Genomic DNA, 21415 nt, shown 5'->3' with positions numbered 1-21415 from the left:
TCCAATCCAATCATCATGGCTCGTAGTGCTTATCGCTGACACTGACACCCGCGTGGCCTCCGGCATCACCGGCACGCTCCGCCTCCGCGCCCCGACACTGCCGGCGCGTACGTCCTCCGCGACCCATTGCTGCACACAAGGATGCAGAAGAAAAAAGGGTTGGAGACTGGCGACTGGCGAGCACGACGGGATGGACGGAGTGGTACTGTGGTAGCGCAGAGGAACTAGCTAGACCTCCAAGTCAAAGACTTGGAACAGGGCAATGCTGCTATGCCGAGTCCATACTCCATAGGATTTTGTTGGTTTGACGGACTAACAGGAGCCGGAGCGCTGCAAACCCTGTTTTTTTTAGATAATGAAACTAAGTTCCAGCCTCTACCCTCCGAGGATGGTACACAGCTGAAAATGCTGTTAGCTGTGTCCATCTGTGTTCTTCAGAACGCGTTTCATCTGTGCTTCAGTTGCGTTTTTGTTCGGTGCTGGGTTCCTTGGGATTCCCCTTTTCTTTCATCGTTTTTGTTTGGATCGGTAATGTCTACCGATGCCACCTTTAGGCTTTGGTGACTGAAATTACTGCTTGTTCGTTTCTGTTTGTATGCGCACCAGGACTAGTATTTTCTTGTGTTTATGATTGTTTTTGAGTTCTAACTGACGTGGCGCAGGTCCGTGTTGGTGCTCTCTTGTGGAACTAGAACCAAGGATGGAGTGGGCTGGGTTGACCCAAAATCCAAATCCAAAGAAAATTAGTTGGACAGAGTGGGTAGTGTTTGTGACAACCAAGCCTGCCCCACACTTGCATGCCTATTGCCTAACCATCACACGGCAAGAAGGCGCGCGCGAACCGATACTGTATTATGCATTTATATATGCTTATGCATGAGCTCTCTGATTTAATCTAAACACTAGATCATCATAAAATGGTGGTTTCTAGCCCTGAAGTGCAAACGTGGTCACTTCTTTTTAATACCATGGTAATGATACAATAGATGACCAATTAACCATGGATGCGACATTCCGTGTGAGTACCCACAGAATAATGCGAAGTTGTTGTATTTATCTTATCAGTCACGCCCCACGGCATCGATGGGTCTTTACCCTTTTGTTACATTGCCCAATTGCTTCATCTCCAGAAACGATTTGTTTTCACTGTGCATGAGACTGAAAGTACTTATACTAACTCCTGAAGTACAGATACAATCCACCTGTGCGCTGAACTGCTGGTTGAGGAGTAATGCAAGTGACATATTCAACCACTCAAAATTTAGGAAGCACAAACCTCAAGAATTGATGCAGAGCACAAACAAAAGTCTCCCACCAAGCCTATGCCGATAGCAATAAAGCACAAACTTTCTCTTCATTTTGTGCTTCGATATTCTCAACGTCCTCAGGTGCATCCACACCATGGGCATCAACCAAAAGTCTACCACCAAGCCTATGCAAAGCACTTACTTTCTCTTCATTTTCTACTGAATGTTTCTCACCCGCATCAGTGCTTCGATTTTCTCAACATCGTCAGGTGCATCCACACCATGGGCATCGTGGTCAACTTTGATCACCTTCAATTACGGAAAGCAAACAGAAACAAAAGTCAGTGCTCTAGGATATATATCAACTACAGACGGTGAGCCTGTAACCTGGTATGCAGTATGCACCATACAAAAAGATTATGCTACAGCACACAATGGAAAAATAGTAGCATTCAAACCGTACAAGTTCATCGTGAACAAAGTTCATCAGAGCAGTAAAAAAACAGGCATTGTCTATCTCATAGATTCTAGAGTTCCATGCCAAAATACCTTCATCCTATAGCCGTTTTCAAGTACTTTCAGTTGCTCTAGGTCCTCTTCCAATTGTAACGGTGTTGGTGGAAGTTCTGGATAGATCTTCAAAAAGTTTGAATCAAAGCCCTGCGTGAGAGAATAGTCGGTTAATTAATAAGTCAACTGAAAGTCGGTTAATCAAAGGACCATGAAGCAAATACAAATAAATAAACATAAGGTAGATAAGATACCGCGATTCCAAGATGAAGAAGATATGGATATTTTGGATTGATGTTCCCTGATCTGAAATGGTCAAAGTCAGAAAGATTTCATGTGAAAATACAGTCAATGGAAGAGTTAAAACAATTATTGGTGCCTCACTTATTGAATGGAATCAGCCCTCTTGAAAAGTATATCGCGTAGCCCTGATTATCCACAACACACTTCACTCGATTTGTGTCGAATGCATCTTCTGGTTTCAGTGAAGTAACAGCTGTGCTGAAGACTGCATCAGGAGCTCGCTGAAACAAGGTCAATAAAAGGGGATCAAGAGATCTGCAGAGGCGCAGGGTGTTTAGGTGTACAAGGTCAAGGTAAATGTTAAATGTGTATTGTTTTCAGGAGTACGCTTAAAGAAAATATATAGCCCCCAACTACAAATGCTAAGAACCATTTGATTTAACTGAAGAGAAGTTCAAGCAACATCAAGACAGTGTTGTGTAAGTAACTACCTGCAGTGCCATAACTACACCATCTATTATCTCCGGTTCAATAAGAGGCTCATCTCCTAGAATATTGACGACAATATCATAACGTTTTTCAAGCATCTTTAGTGCCTCGCAGCAGCGTTCAGATCCTATGTTATCAAGCAAATACCAATAAACACACACATTACTATTTTACCACATAATCATGAAAATATAATATAACTACAAAACAACACAATCAATACCATTTTTGCAAGATTCTGATGTCATTATAACATCAGCTCCAAATCCTCGACAGCATTCTGCAATTCTTTCATCGTCCGTTGCCACAACTGGGGGGGGGGGGGGGGGGGGGGGGGGGGGGGGGGGGTGGGGGTGCACATGTGTGAACATGACAAACAAATGAAATCAATCAATGATTACTATTAGCCATCTTGGGCTTACCAACATGGTCCAAAGAAGAAGCTAGCATAACTCTTTCCCATGTTCTCTGTAAGTGTGAAACACACAAATTTTTAACTGAACACGAAAATAAGATGTAAAAAAAGTGACAAATCTGAAGAAGCAATGACACACTTTCATTGCTCCTGTATTCAGTATAAAAAAGTGTCAGCACGAGGTGCAGTAGGAATTATACAGATTGCCGGATGAGTTGCAGACAAGAAATTAAAACTGGCTAAAACTAACAGCTATACCATTTTCCTTCTCCAAAAATCCATCAAATAGAAATTCATTAAACTCAAGCCTGACTTCTAATGCTGAAAAAACATTGAACCGTGAGGAATGAAGTCTGGACGACATAACGATTCACAACATTTCAGTAACCAACAGAACAGCTACTGTATAGTTCACTCTCAACTGAAACAGCACGATTCGATTCGACCTCCCCTCGCAGTCCCAACCGCGAGTTGCAGGTACAGTTTCCCCAAATTGATTCTCTACCGCAAGCTTCCCCTCGCTCCCTCTGAAAGATGCGATGAGACAAGGTAGGAAGAAGGAGGCGGACCTGGATCATGGGCTTGCCGAGGATTTGGACGAGCGGCTTGCCCTCGAAGCGCGTGGAGGCGAAGCGCGCGGGTATGATCCCCACCGCGCGGCTGCGGAACCCGCTCGGCCGCCGGTACAGGAATGCCACGGCAGCGGCAGCGGCCGCGGCCGCCGCGCCGAGCGCTAGCCCGTGCAGTACCCACACGCGCGCACCCGAGCCCGAAGACGACGAGGAGTCGGACGACGGCGCGCAGATCGGCATCGCGGCGTCAGCAGTCGGCACGACCCCCTCCCATAGATTCGCGCGCCGAGCTCTGACAGACACTGACACGACTGAGGTTGTCAGTTGGACAACCCAAGCCTGACGAGGACGAGGAGTCGGGCTACGAGGTTGTCGAGGTACGACGTCACAGGCCGCAGCCCACTCCGATGTTGGGCCTCAATCGGCCTAGCACGAGTCGGCCATGTGCAGAAAGGTTTTCGGCGGCCCAACCCTTGTCTTTAATTCGTCCATACTACTGGTTGCTCTCTCGTTCTTTGCCTAAAAAAAATGTTCTCTCGTTCTTTTGCTAAAAAAAAAAGTTGTTCTCTCGTTCTGTCGGATTCATAAACCCAGGGTCTCCGATGGGTCCGTTTCTCAGCAAAAGTTTAGCCCAACAAACGGTATTTACAATGAACGCGCGACTCCTGGGCCGGCCCAGATACCTAACGACAGGCCGAAAGAGCGATCTAGTCTCCGACCGGAAAGTCTGACCTAGAAGGGAACGACGCTCGCTTCCGACTCCGACCCGCTTTTCCGACCGGAAGGCCTGGCCAAGGAGGGAACGACGCTCGCTTCCGACTCTGACCCGCTTTTCCGACCGGGAATACACCGAACCTCTGCTTACGGCTCTTCTCCGACCGGCACGGTCGGAGACGACTGGGAACGACCGACCGGGGACACCCGCTCGGTGAAGACCCAAGAATCAGGTGGAGCAGATAAGGTAAGGCGCTCAAGTCAACCGCAATACCGAGGACCGTATCCTGCACATCTGTAGGATAGTACCACCATGTCATGCCAGAAGAGTGCTTCGCAACCTTTCAGACATGTTAGAACACGAACAGTGTTGTAGACACCGACATTTGTCCTACAGTATAGTATGCGCCGATATTTGCCATACCAGAAGAACATGATGGAGCCTGCCACATGTATCTGGACGTCAACAGTATTATGGGCACCGACAAAATCGTCTCGTACCTGATGGCGTGGGCAACAAGACTAGGTAGCACACACATTCTCTTTCTCTCTCTCTAAACTTGTAAGGTCGTTCCCTTCACCTATAAAAGGGGATGCGCTCTCTCCGAAGAGAGGATGATCATTCTGACTCTCTCTGCTAAGCTTTAGACATTCTGAGCACTCGAACAGCTCCACGGCTCTAAAACTCTAAAGCTACACAGAGCATACGTTCCAATACTTAGCGCATGTTAAAGTTTTCCAGATGGGCCAGGCCCGCTGGGCTGACACGGGCACGACCCGATAAAGCACGGCCCAAGCACGGCCCGGCCCGCATGGCCCCGTTCCCATGCCTGGCACGGCCCACACCCGTGCCCATGCCTAGGCCTTGAGTTCGGCCCATGGGCCAGCACAGGCACGGCACGAAAAAGTGGCCTGGCCCGGCATCGGCACGGCCTGATGAATGCCAGCCATTAGATCAGGAACCCTAAATGATTCTAACCGTTGGATCCGACCATTGGAACACGGTGTATATAAGCCGCGCCGGCCTCACTCTCCTCTCCCACCCCAAACCCTACTTCATTTCCCACTCCCCCGCGCCAGTCTCCTCGCTTGTGCTCCGTCAGCCGTGGCGAACGGCGACTCCTAGGGGCGAGGGCGACGGCGGCTCATCGTCGTCCCCTCCTCTACGTCTCGCCCTCCGGTGGCTCCTGAGCCAGAGCTACGAAGATCTAGGTAGGATACCCATCTCTACTTCTTCTCGCCATCCCGCAGCTCCCCGTTCATCTTGCTTCTTTGTCTTCAGTTCTTCTCTAACTTGTGTGTTTTGTTCTACAGATCCGCTGATCCGCTGCTGCTCGGAGGAGTCGGAGCTCCTTCTACGTCGCCGGCGACTGGGAGGTAAGAAACCCTAACCCTAGATCTGGTCTCACTTCTTCTTCTTCTCCGTTCCCGATCTAACTTCTTCTAACTTGTGTGTTTTGTTCTACAGATCCGCTGATCCGCTGCTGCTCGGAGGAATCGAAGCTCCTTCTACGTCGCTGGCGACTAGGAGGTAAGAAACCCTAACCCTAGATCTGGTCTCACTTCTTCTTCTTCTCCATTCCCGATCTAACTTCTTCTAACTTGTGTGTTTTGTTCTACAGATCCGCTGCTGCTCGGAGGAGTCGGAGCTCCTTCTACGTCGTCGGCGACTGGGAGGTAAGAAACCCTAACCCTAGATCTGGTCTCACTTCTTCTTCTTCTCCGTTCCCGATCTAACTTCTTCTTCTTCTCTTTTGTGTTTTGGCAGCCGTTTGAGGCCAGCGCCAGTGAGAATGCCGGTCGTGGCCTGGCCCCCCGCTGTCTCTGAAGACACGGTGGAGGCTAGTGCCATGGCCATGGAAGATGAAGACAAAGATGAGAGGCTGCGGGGCCTCCCTGGTGATGACGAAGATGACAACATGGGCGAAGACGACCTAGAAGAGCTCTTTGGCCGTGGAGCTCGAGCTGGCGCAGAGGGGGACCCCATCGACCTTGATGCTCCAGAAGGGGGTGGTGGAGAAGAAGACGGTGAGAACGACAACGATGACAAGGTATCACGCCCATCTACCTCTGATGTCTGGAACGACTTCAAGAAGCTCTTCAAAATCAGTCCCAAAGGTAAGAAAATCAGGTCTGGCGCTGTCTGCATCCATTGCCACAAGGAGTACTCCGGTAGATCTAGTGGTGGCACTGGACATCTTCGTCATCACCGTGCTAAATGTGCTAAGAGGCTTGAGAAAACTAGGAACTATACTCAGTCTCAAATCTCTTTTAATCCTAATGGTTCTATGCGTAATTGGGAGTACTGTCCTATGCGTGCTCGTACTGAATTGTGTCGATTGCTTGCTAGGGTAGATGTTCCTATCAGCTTTGGTGAATCTAATGCTTTTGAGGAGTACATAAAAAATGCTCATAATCCTAAGTTTGTTGCTGTCTCTAGACAAACCACCACTAGAGACTTGACCAAAATGTTTGATGAAAGAAAGGTTAAGCTTGTTGAACGACTTGCTTCTGATTCTGTTAACTATGTTTGCCTTACCTCCGATATATGGTCTGGCAATGCCAAAGAGGATTATCTTAGTGTTGTTGCCCATTACATAAATCCTGATTGGCAACTAGAGAAGAGGGTGCTTGGTCTTGTGCTTATTGATTGTTCCCATAATGGACAGAACATTGCTGATAGAGTTGCATCTGTACTTGGTGAATATGGTGTGCTTGAAAAAGTGTTTGCTGTTACTTTGGACAATGCTTCATCTAATATTTCTGCCATGCGTATGCTTAGACCTATTTTGTCTAAATATCTTGGTCTTGAGGTTCCTGCAGAGGATCCAAGACATCCTGAATCTACTGTTACTACTATGTTCTTGCATCAGCGTTGTGCATGTCATATAATCAACCTAATTGTTAAGGAGGCACTTGACTTTCTTAAACCTTTGATTGAAGTTTTTAGAACTACAATATCATTTTTGAACTCATCTAACCAGAGAATTGCAGCATACAAAAACTACTGCGTTGCAGCTGGTTTTAGGCCAAGAAAGTTTCAGTTGGACATGGATGTGAGGTGGAACTCTACATATCTCATGCTTAAGACTTTGTTTCCTCATAAAGATCCTTTCACTACTTTCATTCATGCCAACTATCCTAGAGTTGAAGATGGTGAGTTGCTTCTAACTGAGGAGCATTGGATTGTTGCTGAAAAAGTATTCAAGTTTCTTGAACTGTTCTATGATGCTACAGTTGCATTGTCTGGTGTTTACTATCCTACATCTCCACTTATGCTTCATTATCTTGTTAAAATTGCTATACACCTGAATAATTATGCTAATGACATTCACCTTAGAGATGTGATTCAACCTATGGTAGACAAATATAATAAGTATTGGAGGGACATACCTTTGCTCTATTCTTTTGCATTCATCTTGGACCCTAGAGCTAAAATGAAAGGTTTCTCAAAAGTGCTGAGAAAGTTGATGAACCTTACCAGTACAGATTATAGTGCTTACCAGGTTGGCACTAGAGCTAGACTGACAGATGTTTACAATAAGTATGAGGAGAAGTTTGGAGCTATTAGGTTAAGGAGGATGTCCCTCAAAACCTGTCTGGTAAGAAAAGGTCTGCTTGGGATGAAATATATGATGATGATTCTAATTCTTCTGGTGGGGGTACATCTTCTACTTCTATGCTGCATTCTACTCTTAATCTGTCTATAGATACATCTGCTACTACTTTGCTGCATGCTGCTACTTCTATAGGTTCTAATGCATCTGAACTTGTTAACTACTTGGACTGTGACACTGTTAGCCAGTTGGATGATTCATTTGACATCTTGAGATGGTGGCATGAGCACAAACTGACATATCCAGTGCTGTCTATCATGGCTAAGGATGTTTTAACTGTTCCTGTGTCTACCATATCTTCAGAATCCACTTTTAGCATGACTGGCAGGATCATCGAGGAGCGGCGGAGGAGGCTGAAGCCGGAGACGGTGGAGATGCTCACCTGCATCAAAGAATGAGAGTTGGCGGAGGCAAGGCTGCAACACAATGTGGAGGACAAGGAGCTTGAAGAAGCATTTGAAGAACTCTATCTTGATTAGTGCTTATTGATGCCAAGGTACATCACTAAACCAAAACCTAACACAATGTGGAGGACATCAGTAAATCTATATCATTATCCTAATGCTAACTCTGTTCTCTCTGCAGCACAATTTGGAGGACAAGGACAACTGGACAAGGATTATTGAAGAAGCTTTTGAAGACCTTGGACAATTAGTTTCTCTCTTAGTTATCATTTCTGTAATAGGATTGTAATTTAAAACTTGGACAATGATGTAAGATTAAGAACAATGAACTTATCTGGAGCTTGGCTGTACTCTTTTTCTGTACTCTTTTTCTGCCTAGGGTTTCTTACAAGGGTGAGTTTTACCTAGGTGGGTTTTTAATGAGGCAGCCATTGCACAAGCTCCCTATCTATTACTATTTTCTTAACTCTCTGTGTGTTTGATCTGATTTTGCTTCTCCACTTCAATTTCTGGAGTTGTTGATTTGAAAATGTGCTTGTGAAGTTAAATATGATGCTGCCAAATTGCTTGTGACAGAAAATGTTCATAGTGCCTGGGCTGGCACGGCACTGACGTGCCACCGTGCCTGGAGGCACGACACGACACGCTTCAGCCCTGATAGGGCCGTGCCTGGGCTGTTGTCTCAGCACGGTGGCACGTCAGGCACGGCACGGTGGGCCACCGTGCCGCTTAGTGCCGTGCCTGACCGGGCCCGTGCCCGTGCCAGGCCGGGCGGCCCGGTTGGCCAACTATAGCGCACGTAGGAGCTTCTGTCACTCTTGGCCCTTCAGTCCAGAGTCCGACTGGACCTCTAACACTTTCATCTTATTCCCACTCGTTTGTAACCCCACTGCAAACTTTAAGCACCTGGGCTCAGGAATAAAGTCACCGACCGACTGAAATTGGACGTAGGGCACATTGCCTGAACCAGTATAAACCATGTATCATTGAGTACTAGACCACATCCGACCACAACGTACGACAAAACTACAAATATTTACCTACTTGTTGATTACTTCTCACACTGACACGATACTTCAGCTCTCCAGGATTGTCCGGCAGTAGTGCGTGATTGCTTTCTTGTCAACTAAGTATGCTGCTGATAGCCTAATCTTGTACTTTTTACTTGACAAAACGAGTATGGTTGATCCTCGTAATTTCCTCTCTCTAATTAACCAATAACCAGGTTTCTTTCAGCCAAAACCTTGACATCTTGAACTTTACGACCATTTCAAATCGGCACGTTGAACTTTTTAGTACTTCATCACGCATTTGCGTGCAGTGTAGGGAAACGCGTGAGAAAGCTGTGTGCATTTCATTTCAATCAACGTTGCAGAGACTACTAGAGAGCCTCGGCGACGATGTGATTTGTCAAGAGCCCTATCATGCATGGAAGTATAATCCCTGCTTCCGCTCAAACGCCCGTACCTTGAACACGGAGTGGACCTCGTTGCACCTGCGTGAGGGCATTGGCGCGTTCGTATATGAACATCATAATAACTAGCAGGCCGTGTCCGTGTATCAGGATTCACGCCTAGCGTTACATTAGATAGCCAAATAAATGTGACTCACGTGTTACTTGAAGACCCAATTCTTTTTCTTTTTTTTTTGTGAAAATCTTGCTCTGTCTGAAAAAAAGAGTAATCTTAGATTTAAATTTAGTCAAACTTTTTAAAATTATAACTAGATTAGTTGAAAATAGTATAAATTAATATATTTCATGATTAATCTAATAATACCTATTACATATTATAAAATATCACAGAGCATAATATTTTCGTACATTTTACCAAATTAAAATTAAATGGACTCAATAAAATACGAAAATTACTTTTTTTCAGACCTTTATTCGGATGGAGGGAGAACTAGAAGGACGCGTACATCGTACGCCCAGCGAGCGCGGGTCACCGTCGCCCAACTTGCACTGACTGGGCCACTGCCACTCATAAGAAAATTAACAAGTCATAAGCCGTGGCCCATGGCCAATTGTCCATGCGTTTCCCCTCTTGTCCATACATAGCCCTGAGCACAAAATCAGATCCGGTCACCCGAATTCCGTGCATGGATTCCCCAGTTGCGGTCCCGCACATGTCTCCCGGTGGGCGGTGGCGGCATGCGGCACTGTGTGGCCCGGCGAAAGGGTTCATCGGGGCGTCGCCCGCCACATCCTAATATGCCAGGTTTTCGTGTGGCGGAGCAGGGAGGGGGCGTCACGAGCCGGCAGCCACGCACCAACCCCTCCGTTTTTTTTTTCTTATTATTCACCGAATCCAAGTCAGCGTGACATCTCACTTCCAGATTCGCTTCGCCCCCGTGCCTATCCGCAGAGCCGAGCCACATGTACGGTGCCGCTACGTGTCTGGTTGTCCCGGCAGCATCCACCAGAAACCAGAACGCAATGCAACGCCATCTTTTTCTCTCTTTTGGTTTCGTGTGGCCGTGCTGTGTCCTGGTCTGTGGGCACGCCTGCAGCTGCAGATTTCGGGCGGGAGATCAACGTCTGAGGTCTGGAAAAGCAGGCCTATGAAAGAAATCTTTAGATGGAAGTGCAGCAGTACGAGTAGTCCATATACAAGTTGGGTTTTTGTAAGCAACGGGATACCATTGACTTGTCAATTGGGCCTTTTCTTTCGGCAGCCAACCTGTCAATACAGCCTGCCCGTCTATTTTGAACGCGTCTCTGTGCTACGTTCACGTCTCCGTGTCGTTGCTGTCAAACAGTGCAGGTCGGATCGACGTAGCACAGCCGCCGGAGCCAGAATGACCAGATGTCATTCCGACGCTAACACATGGTACACGGGTCTGACTGCAAACCACGATTTCCCGATCAGGATCGAAGAGCACTCGTATGATCTACAGTGTCGCACGCATGGGCGAGGGCATTCCTATCCACGTCAACTTTTCACACTAGGCGATCCGCGGAGAACGGGGTGCCGTGTCCGTGCGCCATTCCACAGGCCATCCGCCGGATGCCGGACAATCAGGATGACTGCAAGTCGTGAAACACGCCGGCGAGGCGACCCCAGGACCCAGCGAATGGTGCTAGTAGTACCTGCCACTGCCAGCCGTACCCGTACGGCGATCGCGGCGGCGGCAGGCGATCCGTCCGCGTCCCCGCGCCACACCCCCCACGCAGTCCTCACGCCTCGCGTGCGGTGCAATAAAACCAGGCGGCATGGCATTGACCCGCGCGGATCACGAGCGTCTCGGTTGCACGGCAACACGCACGGTCCAGGACCTGACCAACCAAACCGCGCGGATGCCCGCGGTCCGCACCGGGCAGAGGAGTAGGCAGGCAGGCGCGCACGCAGCCGCCCTCGGGTCGCGTGGCCGCCGCGCCGTGCGCTCGTGCCGAGCCCACCCCCTCTCTTTTCCCTTTCCCCCCCACCACGGGTCCACGGCACGGCGCCACCACCCCGCCGTATTTATTCCGCGCCCCCGGACCGGAACTCGCCAGTCGCCCCGCCGCCCGCTCGCTCGCTTTGCACCGCTTTTTTCGAACGCTTCTTTAGCTTTTACTCCTGTTTTCTCTTGGCTTCCACTCCTCGCCCACGCCTCCTCCTCCCTTTCGTCGTCCCTTCGCTTCCCTTCCCGTGCGAATCCTCTGACCACCGCAGAGCCGCCCCGGAGGAAACCCTAGCGCAGCCACCGATCACCGCCGCACAGCATGGCGTCCCCGGCACGCCCCGCAGCCGCATCCGTCTCCGGCGCCTTCGGCCTCTTGCCCGACCCCAAGCGCTGCTCCTTCGACCAGGCGCTCCGGCAGAAGGTACGGACCCGCTCGCCTTCCGATCTATCTGCGCGAGATCTCCGCGCCTGATGCTGTCTTGGCCTCTTGGGCTTGGGGGAATAGGTTGGTGTCCAGACTCCGAACCGAGTGGTTCCGTGTGCTTGTGGTGCGTTGACAAGAGCGGCGGGTTCGTTGCTCGTTGCCGGGAATGGGTGCGCACCTTGCTGCCTTGTTCTGATCTGTGCCAACGGTTGTGTAGTGGTTTCGTGTGCGCGCGTGGTGCGTTGACAAGAGCGCCGGGTTCGTTCGTTGGCTCGTTGCCGGGATGGTGGTGCACCTTGCTGCCTTGTTCTGATTTGTGCCAACGGTTGTGGGGGTTATCGTCTGTTGCTTGTGTGTGACTGCGGATTGGGATGCTCATTAGCCGCTTTTGAAGCGTAGGGTTTGGGTACGCTTGGTTCTGCTGTTTTTCTGATTATTCTGGACCGTTGGAGTAAAAGGAGGGGACGAATTAGCCATTTTCGCGTCGAGATTTCTCGTTTCTGTTAGCTGACTTTTCAGATTCCTGGGGCTCTTGCTACTACTAGGGTAGCATGACAATCAGGTGCAACGCTGCCTAAGGAGATTTGTCCTTAGGTGCCTGATGCAGTGATACGTTAAGTTGTTGTGGTTCTGTTCTCTGTAACTAGGCACAAGAGAGATTGTCCATCTTATATGCTAAACTTTTATGTTCATCCTATGTGGTCTAATGTGTCTATTATCCCAATGAATCAGGATTTTCAGGAGAACAGACTGTTGATGTCATTTGTTAATTTCCATGAGCAAGAAAAGATTTCTAAAGAAATCGTGACAGACGCTATAGAAACATGCATGAAGAAACAAGCAGATAACTTGTTGAATTCACTGGAAGTTATCAGTGGTAGGCTGTCACAATTGGAGTTATATTGCTATAAGCTGGAAAGGTCCATTGGAGAATTGCGAAGTGATGTGATGGATTATCATAACGAAGCAAATCTCAACTTTCAGTGCCTTGAAAAGCAAGTGAAAGAGGTATATCTTTTTTATACATTGAATATCAAAGTACTTGCTATTTTTATTTGAGCTCTGTTGCATGATGCACTACTGTCTACTGTGAAGTATCATCACCATAAACTCTCAACGCTTTATGTTTGGTTTCAATTTTTTATGTAAGTAGATTCCATTTCCTATTTCTTATAGGCTATTGTTTGGGTAGAATTTGCCATTTGCCATAGTGTTGGTTATGGCTGAACAGTACAAAATGCATGTCATGAACAGACTGTTTTGCTTTTGATTAAAGCAGAGATCTTCTCTTTTTTTTTAAAAAAAAAGGATGGTGTTTTCCAATTATATCATGTAACTGAAAAAATACGGTGGAATGTTTTTTCAGTTGAATCATTAGACATTCATCAAGTGCACATTAAATCAGTTTCTGCAGACACACGCTTTATTGATTTGTTTGGATCTCTCAGGAATACACAAACTCATCGAGTCTTAGCACTGCTCATGCAGAGTGCTGAATCAAGATCCATTTGAACTGAATCTTTATGCTTTGGTAACAATACGTTATCAGCTTAGTGTGCATAGATTAGCAGTCGTATTTAGATTGTGAGTAGGTGGATATTATGCAAAACACATGAAATCTGAGACATGCTTAGCAAACAAGTTTCGTTTCCTAGCGCCCCCGCCCCCCCCCCCCCCCCCCCCCCCCCCCCCCCCCCCCACACACACACACACACACACACACAACAACAACAACAACAACACACACACACAAATCAGATCGGATAGTATTGCAGAAAGTTGTAGCAGTGCCTATTTTCTGTAGATTTTCAAATTGTGGCAGACTACTGAGATAAACTTCACTGTTGACATCCTTTGCACATTTTTTTTTACCTTCAGTTATGTCCAACTTATGGTCTCATTAACCTGTGATGACATTTTCAATAGTTTCACTCATAACTGGACCTACTTTCATGGACAGGTTCAGAAATCTGTGCAGGTCGTTCAGGAGAAGCAGGGGCTTGCTGAAACTCAGAAAGAAATGAGCAAACTTCAGGTAGTACATGAGGATTCTGCACAAAAGAGTGAAGGTACTGCTCCATCAGCTTTCATGACTAGAGAAAATGAGGTTGCCCTTGTGCCATTTCACCAAGTAAATGCTATTCAGTCTCCTGCTGTGCAATTCCAAAGTTGCAGTGGCCTTATTCTACAGCAACTGGTGCCAGTCCAAGACCAGCAGCGCTCGAACCAAACTGCTGTGTACTGTATGCGAGGCCAAAGTCATCTGGAGCACAGACAGGCCCAAATGTTTCAAGCTGCTGCTCAATCTGTGCAGACACACACTCGGAAAACTCAGCCACAGACAGTAGTTGAGGTACCTCAGGTAACCAGTCAGGCACCAGAGTTCTACCCTCAACCGCAGCATCAATGGCAACATCAAACCGGTCAGCAGGTTCAGTCCCAGGCAAGGCAACCACAACCACAGGTGGTACAGCAGCAGCAGTACAGCAATATCCAGCAAGGTCCAGCACAGATGGTTAAGCTGCAAACGTCCTCTCCACATGCTCATAGCACACCACAGGTGACACTAGTATATCCTCCATATGGGGCTCATCAGTCTGCATGTGGTAACGCTGAGGCACGCACCGGGGGCATGGTCGTGCCACCTTCATACCCCACAATTTCCTCGTCCCAGCTGAAGCATCATGAAACTGCTCCTATTTATGTACAAAGCAACACGGTTTCTGTTCCGTTGGCGGAGCAGCATCAGCAGCTTCATTCACGCAGCAATGGTTCATTTGTACCTCAGCCAAGCAAAGTTAATCCATGTGGTGTCGCATCATACACGGTACAAGGGAATGCACAGACCTACAGCCCTGCTTATGGAAGCCCTTCCAGCAATCCTGCTACTATTGTTGCTGTCCTTAATCAACAAGCACATTGCAGTGCTCCCATGGTGCTTCATCACTTGGGCCCTCAGTCAGTGCAGAACCATCCAGTAGACATTGCTGAAAAGGTTGCTCGGATGGGTTACTCAAAGGATCAAGTTGAGGGCCTTGCACTCCGTATGGTGGCTGCAGGCCAGCCTGCAGAATATAACCACCTGCATGATAGGTTGAGCTCTGTTAGCCATGGGGTAGCTCCTCATGCATGGTCTGGATAGTTAAGAACGACAAATGCAGCTGCCACGCTTACTCATGAGTTGTTTGTGTGATATATCTCGGTATGTACTTCACTAAAGGGTGTACCCAGTGCAGAGAGCTCCCGCTCTGTGCGGGGTTTGGGAAAGAGTGTCAGTGGCAAGCCTTACCCTCGCCTGTGCAATGCGAGGAGACTGCTACTCGAACTCGGGACCTTCTGGTCACAGGCGGTAAGACTCTACCGTTTGCACCAGGCCCGCCCTTCTCGTTATGTACTTCATTATCGTTGGAAATCTTCAGGTATTTCCTCTGGCATCTTTTTATCTGCCAGGATTACATACTCACCAGCTTATTTTTTCTAGCTGGAGGATCGAGATGAAATAAGACTGTTTAGATTAGTTTAAATGATGCTGGCATATGTCCTACCTTTTAATGGACATATGTGCTTGTAACCCGTGGACTTGCACACGCACGTTTGCAATATGAAAATATATGATAATTTGTTGGTTGTTACTACTTTCTTATGAAGAGTTGAGCTCGTTCATCTGCTCAGACGCCAGTTGAATTGTCATATGTGAAAGATACGATAATTTGAGTTGTGAGAAAGAGATGGATGTGAAGTTCAATTGACTTGATTTTGAAATAAATTCAATTGAATTGCGAGTTTTGCGTGGATGATATCATGAGTACGGAATATCGAACAACTTAAAGAGAGATCTCTCGGGTTCCAGCAGCTTCTATGAACTGGGATTTTTATTTGGTAATTGTGGAGTCATGATAATTGGTTGCCGACCAATCTCTCCTTCCGCCTCTGCTGATACCTGCGCCCTTGGGCTTGCATCGCGGCACGCCGTTGCAACCCCTCTCATCGTCATGGCCTACGGCGACCGAGGAAACACATCCACATCGCTGAATGCTGTGGGTTGGATCAAGTACCGGTCCGGTTTTTTTTTTTCTTTCACAACAGGCGCTGCTCAACATTCTTTGAAGGGAGGCAGCCGGTCGTGCCGCCAACCACAGCAAACCGATCGAATCCTCTTTCTGTTTACGATAAGGCCAGTCAGGCTCTTAGACTTCACTGGCGGTCTGGCGCACATGGGCTAACGACATCCAAATCTAGACAGTTTCGGAACTCGTTAAATGCTCGCTATACAGTTCAGTGTATAGACATGCGCTGTAGTTTCGGAACTCGTTTAATTGCTCCTACACACTGCAGTGTATGCATAGCCATCCGCTGTTGCAACATTATTATTATGTTGGTACAACAAACCAATGCTTCAGAGTTCAGACACAGAAGAGGTACACGCACAACCGCGACTTGCATGCATACCACATGCTGATCGTCAGTTGTGAAGGAACTGAAGATAGATAGAGACCGGCTCACAATAACTTAGAAGACACATCATGCCCACATCGACTCTGCACCTTACTGGAGGGGACGAAGGCTAGCACCCCGGATGCGCGCGTATGTTCCGTCGAGGAATTCAAAGTTGGGTGGAGCAGGCTAGTCTTTGCAGATCTGCACCGGGAAGCACACTTGCAGTGATAACTTAAGCTCGCCCTGATTTATTAGTCCCCGAATAGAGTAGAGAGCAGCAGGTCTTGCACGAATGTGGCTCTGACGCTGGCTTGCTTCCGTTTCTGCTCCCTTTCTTCACTTGTGAGGGACGAATCGATACTGTGCCACCAAAAAAAGAACAGCGGATGATTGAACGGTGTACGATCAATTGTCAGATGGGTAGGATTTAATCGCACGGAAAACCTGTTTTATCCATGCATTTACAAAATAGCAAGTTGCAAAAGGCGGTGAGAAGTTTGTTACTACACTGCTTATCGTTTTTCAATGAAACCGATTTGCTGGCTGGAAGACTTATTATTGTTCAATAAAAGGCATATATCAAAGGAAAACAAAAATGAGCTATCTAGAAGACTACTGGCTCAGATTTGCATGGCCACATAAGATTTCCCTGTCACACAAGACCATTCAGCTAGACTCTGAACTAGTCCAGAAAGTAACCTGAAGATTATGATGTTCGCGTGATTGGGTGAAAAATAATGTGGTTGTAAGCCTATCAACTTGAATATATCAATACTAGTGTTTCATTTTAGCATGGATGTGTATAAAATATACCTTAACTTCCGTGCCTGAGTAGGTGTTTCTTTTACCATCGTAGCATCATCAGGAATGGAAATAGTCGATTTGGATGTTTGCTCTGCATCTGATGTAGGGAAGCTAAGGCCGAATGATGACAGGAGAGGATCAGCTGAAATATTTGTGGTGCTGTTATTGTTGCTTGACCTATGTCCGCCTCCTAGAAGCACCTGCAAATGGGCTTCCCGTAGATCTCGGCTCAGTAAAGAAAGGGCTTGGCTGCCTGGAATAATGAATCTGCGCAACCGGCGACGATTCTGCAGGAGGTCAGAAGGTGAATGAGTTTCAGGGAAAAATAACTTTGTAAATTGACCAGCTACATTTTTATGCATGAATTGGTGAGCTCAAGAACCATGAATTTACATGTCCACAATGTGAGGATACCTTGAATAAATATCCATGTTGCATAGTAATATGGTTAACCATATCCTTCGTAACCATCTCAGAGCAAACAGGGCAAGCCTGAAATGGGCAGTGCAAAAATCAGGGCAAGAAGCGACCAGCAAAATGAATCATTATTACGTCAAAAAAGCAACATCATTAAGGTGAGTTTCATCCATGCTATAGGCTATAGCTTACACAATATTTTTGGGGGAGAACAGATAAATAAAAGATCAATTCAACTGAGGCAAAGAGAAGGGGTCCTCAAATCGACACGCAGCAGATCCTGTAACATTGGAGACAACTAAGAGCTCTTAAATCTACAACTTAGGATAAGCTAGAAGTTCTACCCCTGATACTGAGTTATTGTGTTCCTTCCAAAGCTGTTGTTGCAGTTCACTAGTACAAAGGCAGTGATGTTCGTTCTTGGGATCAAACTTGAAACCTTTCTTCTCCAAATGCATATTTGTAAGCTAAGCCTTTTTGTAGCAGACCTCAGTCCATGGTTGTATGTTAGCAAACACTCAAGCCACAGGCTTATAACACTGACGAATGATACATTAGCTATCATTTTGCATCTACGAGAAGAGCTACCGATGGCAATAGCTCTAAGTGGTCATATATTCATATCCCAAAACTCTAGTTTCATTTAGTCAGACTAAAAGGATAATGTAAGTATCAAATTATACAATCTTTCTAATACTTCTCGTGTCCATAGATCTCCCAAAAAAAAATCTCGTTCTTCAAGTCAACGCAAACGAGCTGATAGTTCCAAATTCCATCAGAACAAGGTATTTAACCCATATAATCAAGCATCCGCCCCTACGCGACTAGCATCATGAGGTCAGTCCCCACTCCCCGGGTCAACCAAGCACAAAATTGTTCGGTCCTCTCTAGCCATCCAGGTCAACCAAGCAAAAATTGTTCGATCCTCTCTAGCCATCCATAGGAGGCAAAACGCATCAGATTAAGGCACCCGGTGTGGGGCACTCACCGCGGCTTGGGGTTCGAACGGGTGCTCCTCCTCGAGGTGCGCGCAGAGGGATCCGACGTCGTGGTCCTCGTAGCAGTAGGGGCAGGCGAACTCGGGCCTGACCTCCTCGTCCATGTCCAGCTCCTCCATCCCCGCCCGATCTGCGCCCGCAAAAGCAAGCCGAGGGTGAAGCGATCAGAAACACCTCCCACCACGAAGGCAAACGCAGCGGAACGGAACACGGGACGGGAGGGAGCGCGGTCGCCGCACCGCTGTGGCCGAGCTGCGCCGCGTAGAAGCGCTTCGCGGCGGCCAGGCGCGAGATCCAGTGCTCTGAGTCCATGGGTCGATCGGTCCGGCGGGAGCGGGCGGAGGGATACGTCTCTCCTATCCTCGACCGCCGCGCGATCAGCTCGCACGGCCTCTGCGGCGTGGGGAGTAGTCGGATCGGATCGGAGCTCGCCGCAGATTTTTGGCCGAGGATGGAGGGGAGCTGGAGCGCAGGAGGGGAGGGAGGGGGAAGCCGAGGGCCCTCTCTTATTGGGAGGTGAGGGTGAGATGCGGAGAGAGAGGAGGAGGAGGAGGGGGACGTGGCGCCGCTGGTTTTTTTTTTTTTATTCGCCGTGCGGTCGCCGTCCCCGCCGGCCCGCGCCGGGAGAGTGCGGTGAGGTGAGGTGAGCAGGCAGAGCAGAGCCGGTCAGGTCGTCGCCCACTGAGTAGTCAGCCCGTGAAATTTCGCCGCGGATGACGTGTGGCGCGGGACGACCGAATTTTTTCGTTTTAGCCCACTTTTTTTTTTTAAGTTTTTCACAAATAGACTCCTACAGGAAATATTTTAGAATCTGGACTCTTAGCTCGACACCACACGTCTCGACGCCAGCGTCCCTGATGCTGAGCTCCTAGGCTCGAAGCGAGTGTGGAAGGTGACATGGCAGGAAGCTCGACGCCAGGGTGAATCTGGACTCTTAGCTCGACACCACACGTCTCGACGCCAGCGTCCCTGACGCTGAGCTCCTAGGCTCGAAGCGAGCGTGGAAGGTGACATGGCAGGAAGCTCGACGCTAGTCACCCTGGCGTCGAGCTCGGCGCTGTAGATCTTGGCATCGAGCTCGGCGTCAGGGTGACTGGCGCCGAGCCTTCATTTTAACCCCGCCCCAACTTTTCTGTCCGAGCGTTCTTTCTCTTCTTTCTCCTTCCTCTCGGGTTTTTTCTCTCCTCACTTCACCCTAGCTCACGAATCGGTATATTGGACCTTGAAAACTTTGATTTGATTCGTAGATCTTTGAGAGTAAGGTATCCTCGCTCCTCTTCTAATTTTTTTACATCGATTCGATATATATTAGTCGGATTTTTGAACTTAAGAATCGTCATTACTTAGGGTTTCATTCTTTCCCTTAATATATATATTATACAACCGTAGGATGATGCCAAGACGTGAAAAAGCTAGCAAATCTAGACGCATGTAGTTATGTTATGGGTTCATTGTTATACATCAAATGGAAAACCCTAGTTTAAGGTTTAATGTTAATTGCTTTCGGTTCTTAGAACGAAATTGGTTGTATTGTAGTTACGGTTCGTATTGACATTTATTTGTGATGTTTTGATTGTTGTTTGTTAAATTACATCCATTTTGTTAGATGCAAGAAATGTTTCGGGAGGAGTTTTGGCGAAAACGATGTCGTCCTTGTGAATTATACCCCGACGCGTCTAGCAAAGATGCTTTCGTTCCTCTTGACCTCTCTGTCCCTAACTATGACTGTGGTTTCCCAGCCCATGTTTTTCAATCGAAACATCTAAACACAGCAGGCGCATTGCTTCTACACATGCAGTCGTTTTAATATAAGAAATTGTTTCCACTATCCTTTTTTTATTTGTGTAAGTATGCTACTAATATTTTATTGGAATCTCGTTGTGTAGGACCATGAGAGGTACTTTTTCTTTCAGTGAATCGACGGTGCAGACAAGTTTGATCCTAGGTACCTTCTTTTCGACGATTGGTTTAGAGGAAGACATCCACATGAGTACTTCAAGCGGTGGGTTCCCCCTAACTTCTCCGCTAATGACAGCTAAGGAGAAGCACCTAGCCGCAGTTAGATGACTCGAGAACCTCCTCTGTGCGATTATGGAGATCGAGCTATGATAAACCCTAAGAATACGTTGAAGTTTGTAGTGTCCAAACAAGCATGAAGTAAGCTTAAAAAATCCATATGGTTAAGACACTTACTTCGGATGATTCTGTGTCAAAGGGATCTCATGAGGAGGATCTGCCATGAAAATATGAGTCTGACAAGCATCTCTAACTACCGCATTAGGGATAGATTTAGCATTAAGAACCGTAGGTGCAATTTCCATATCCATATAAGGTTTCGAAACGGGAGGGTCGATGTGTGCCTGCTAATCCATTGATGGGGAAAACCCATGAGGGATGGGATCAACTAACACCCGATGTACAACCACATCCAAACATTGCAGCTGGCTCTTCATAGCTGATCTCACATAGTTCTCCCACTGATCCGCACAACCAATTGAGATCATTCGTCTAAAGATATTGGGAGGAGAACCTAGGTGCAGTACACCATCAACTGCAATGCCATCATCTCTAAGGCAATACAACTTCTCCCAAGCTCTTGCAACCATCTAACTAAATGAAGGCCTATCATTGAATAGCATAGGCACGCTTTGCATGTCAACAAACTCAACATATCCATAGAGATCGCTTTCAACGGTGCCTCCATGATATATGGTCACTAGGTTATCCATCTAGTTCA

The 21415-nt window shown here is 47.4% G+C and overlaps 3 protein-coding genes across 3 annotated transcripts; 1 reads left to right on the top strand and 2 right to left on the bottom strand.

Moving 5' to 3' along the window:
* Positions 1-1019: 1019 nt before the first annotated feature.
* Positions 1020-3833, bottom strand: LOC136513172 (3-deoxy-manno-octulosonate cytidylyltransferase-like). The gene is made up of 8 exons (XM_066507161.1): positions 3474-3833; positions 2912-2957; positions 2713-2799; positions 2492-2616; positions 2142-2281; positions 2012-2063; positions 1797-1907; positions 1020-1556 (listed from the first exon to the last, which is right to left on the bottom strand). The coding sequence occupies exons 1-8, from the start codon at positions 3714-3716 to the stop codon at positions 1464-1466; spliced, it is 897 nt and encodes a 298-aa protein (XP_066363258.1). The 5' UTR covers positions 3717-3833; the 3' UTR covers positions 1020-1463.
* Positions 3834-11525: 7692 nt separating this feature from the next.
* Positions 11526-15669, top strand: LOC136513723 (uncharacterized). Its single transcript, XM_066507676.1, has 3 exons — positions 11526-12019; positions 12755-13030; positions 13983-15669. Exons 1-3 carry the CDS (start codon positions 11918-11920, stop codon positions 15162-15164), a joined length of 1560 nt encoding a protein of 519 aa, XP_066363773.1. The 5' UTR covers positions 11526-11917; the 3' UTR covers positions 15165-15669.
* A 690-nt stretch (positions 15670-16359) lies between these two features.
* LOC136513724 (protein DEHYDRATION-INDUCED 19) lies at positions 16360-19254 on the bottom strand. The gene is made up of 5 exons (XM_066507677.1): positions 18918-19254; positions 18669-18808; positions 17678-17755; positions 17273-17550; positions 16360-16819 (listed from the first exon to the last, which is right to left on the bottom strand). Exons 1-5 carry the CDS (start codon positions 18988-18990, stop codon positions 16711-16713), a joined length of 678 nt encoding a protein of 225 aa, XP_066363774.1. The 5' UTR covers positions 18991-19254; the 3' UTR covers positions 16360-16710.
* Between the last annotated feature and the right edge of the window lie 2161 nt (positions 19255-21415).

This window comes from Miscanthus floridulus, chromosome 16 (assembly GCF_019320115.1).
Source record: "Miscanthus floridulus cultivar M001 chromosome 16, ASM1932011v1, whole genome shotgun sequence".
Taxonomy (NCBI): Eukaryota; Viridiplantae; Streptophyta; class Magnoliopsida; order Poales; family Poaceae; genus Miscanthus; species Miscanthus floridulus.
The sequence above is the reverse complement of the archived record's forward strand: the minus strand, read 5'-3'. Positions and strand labels throughout refer to the sequence as shown.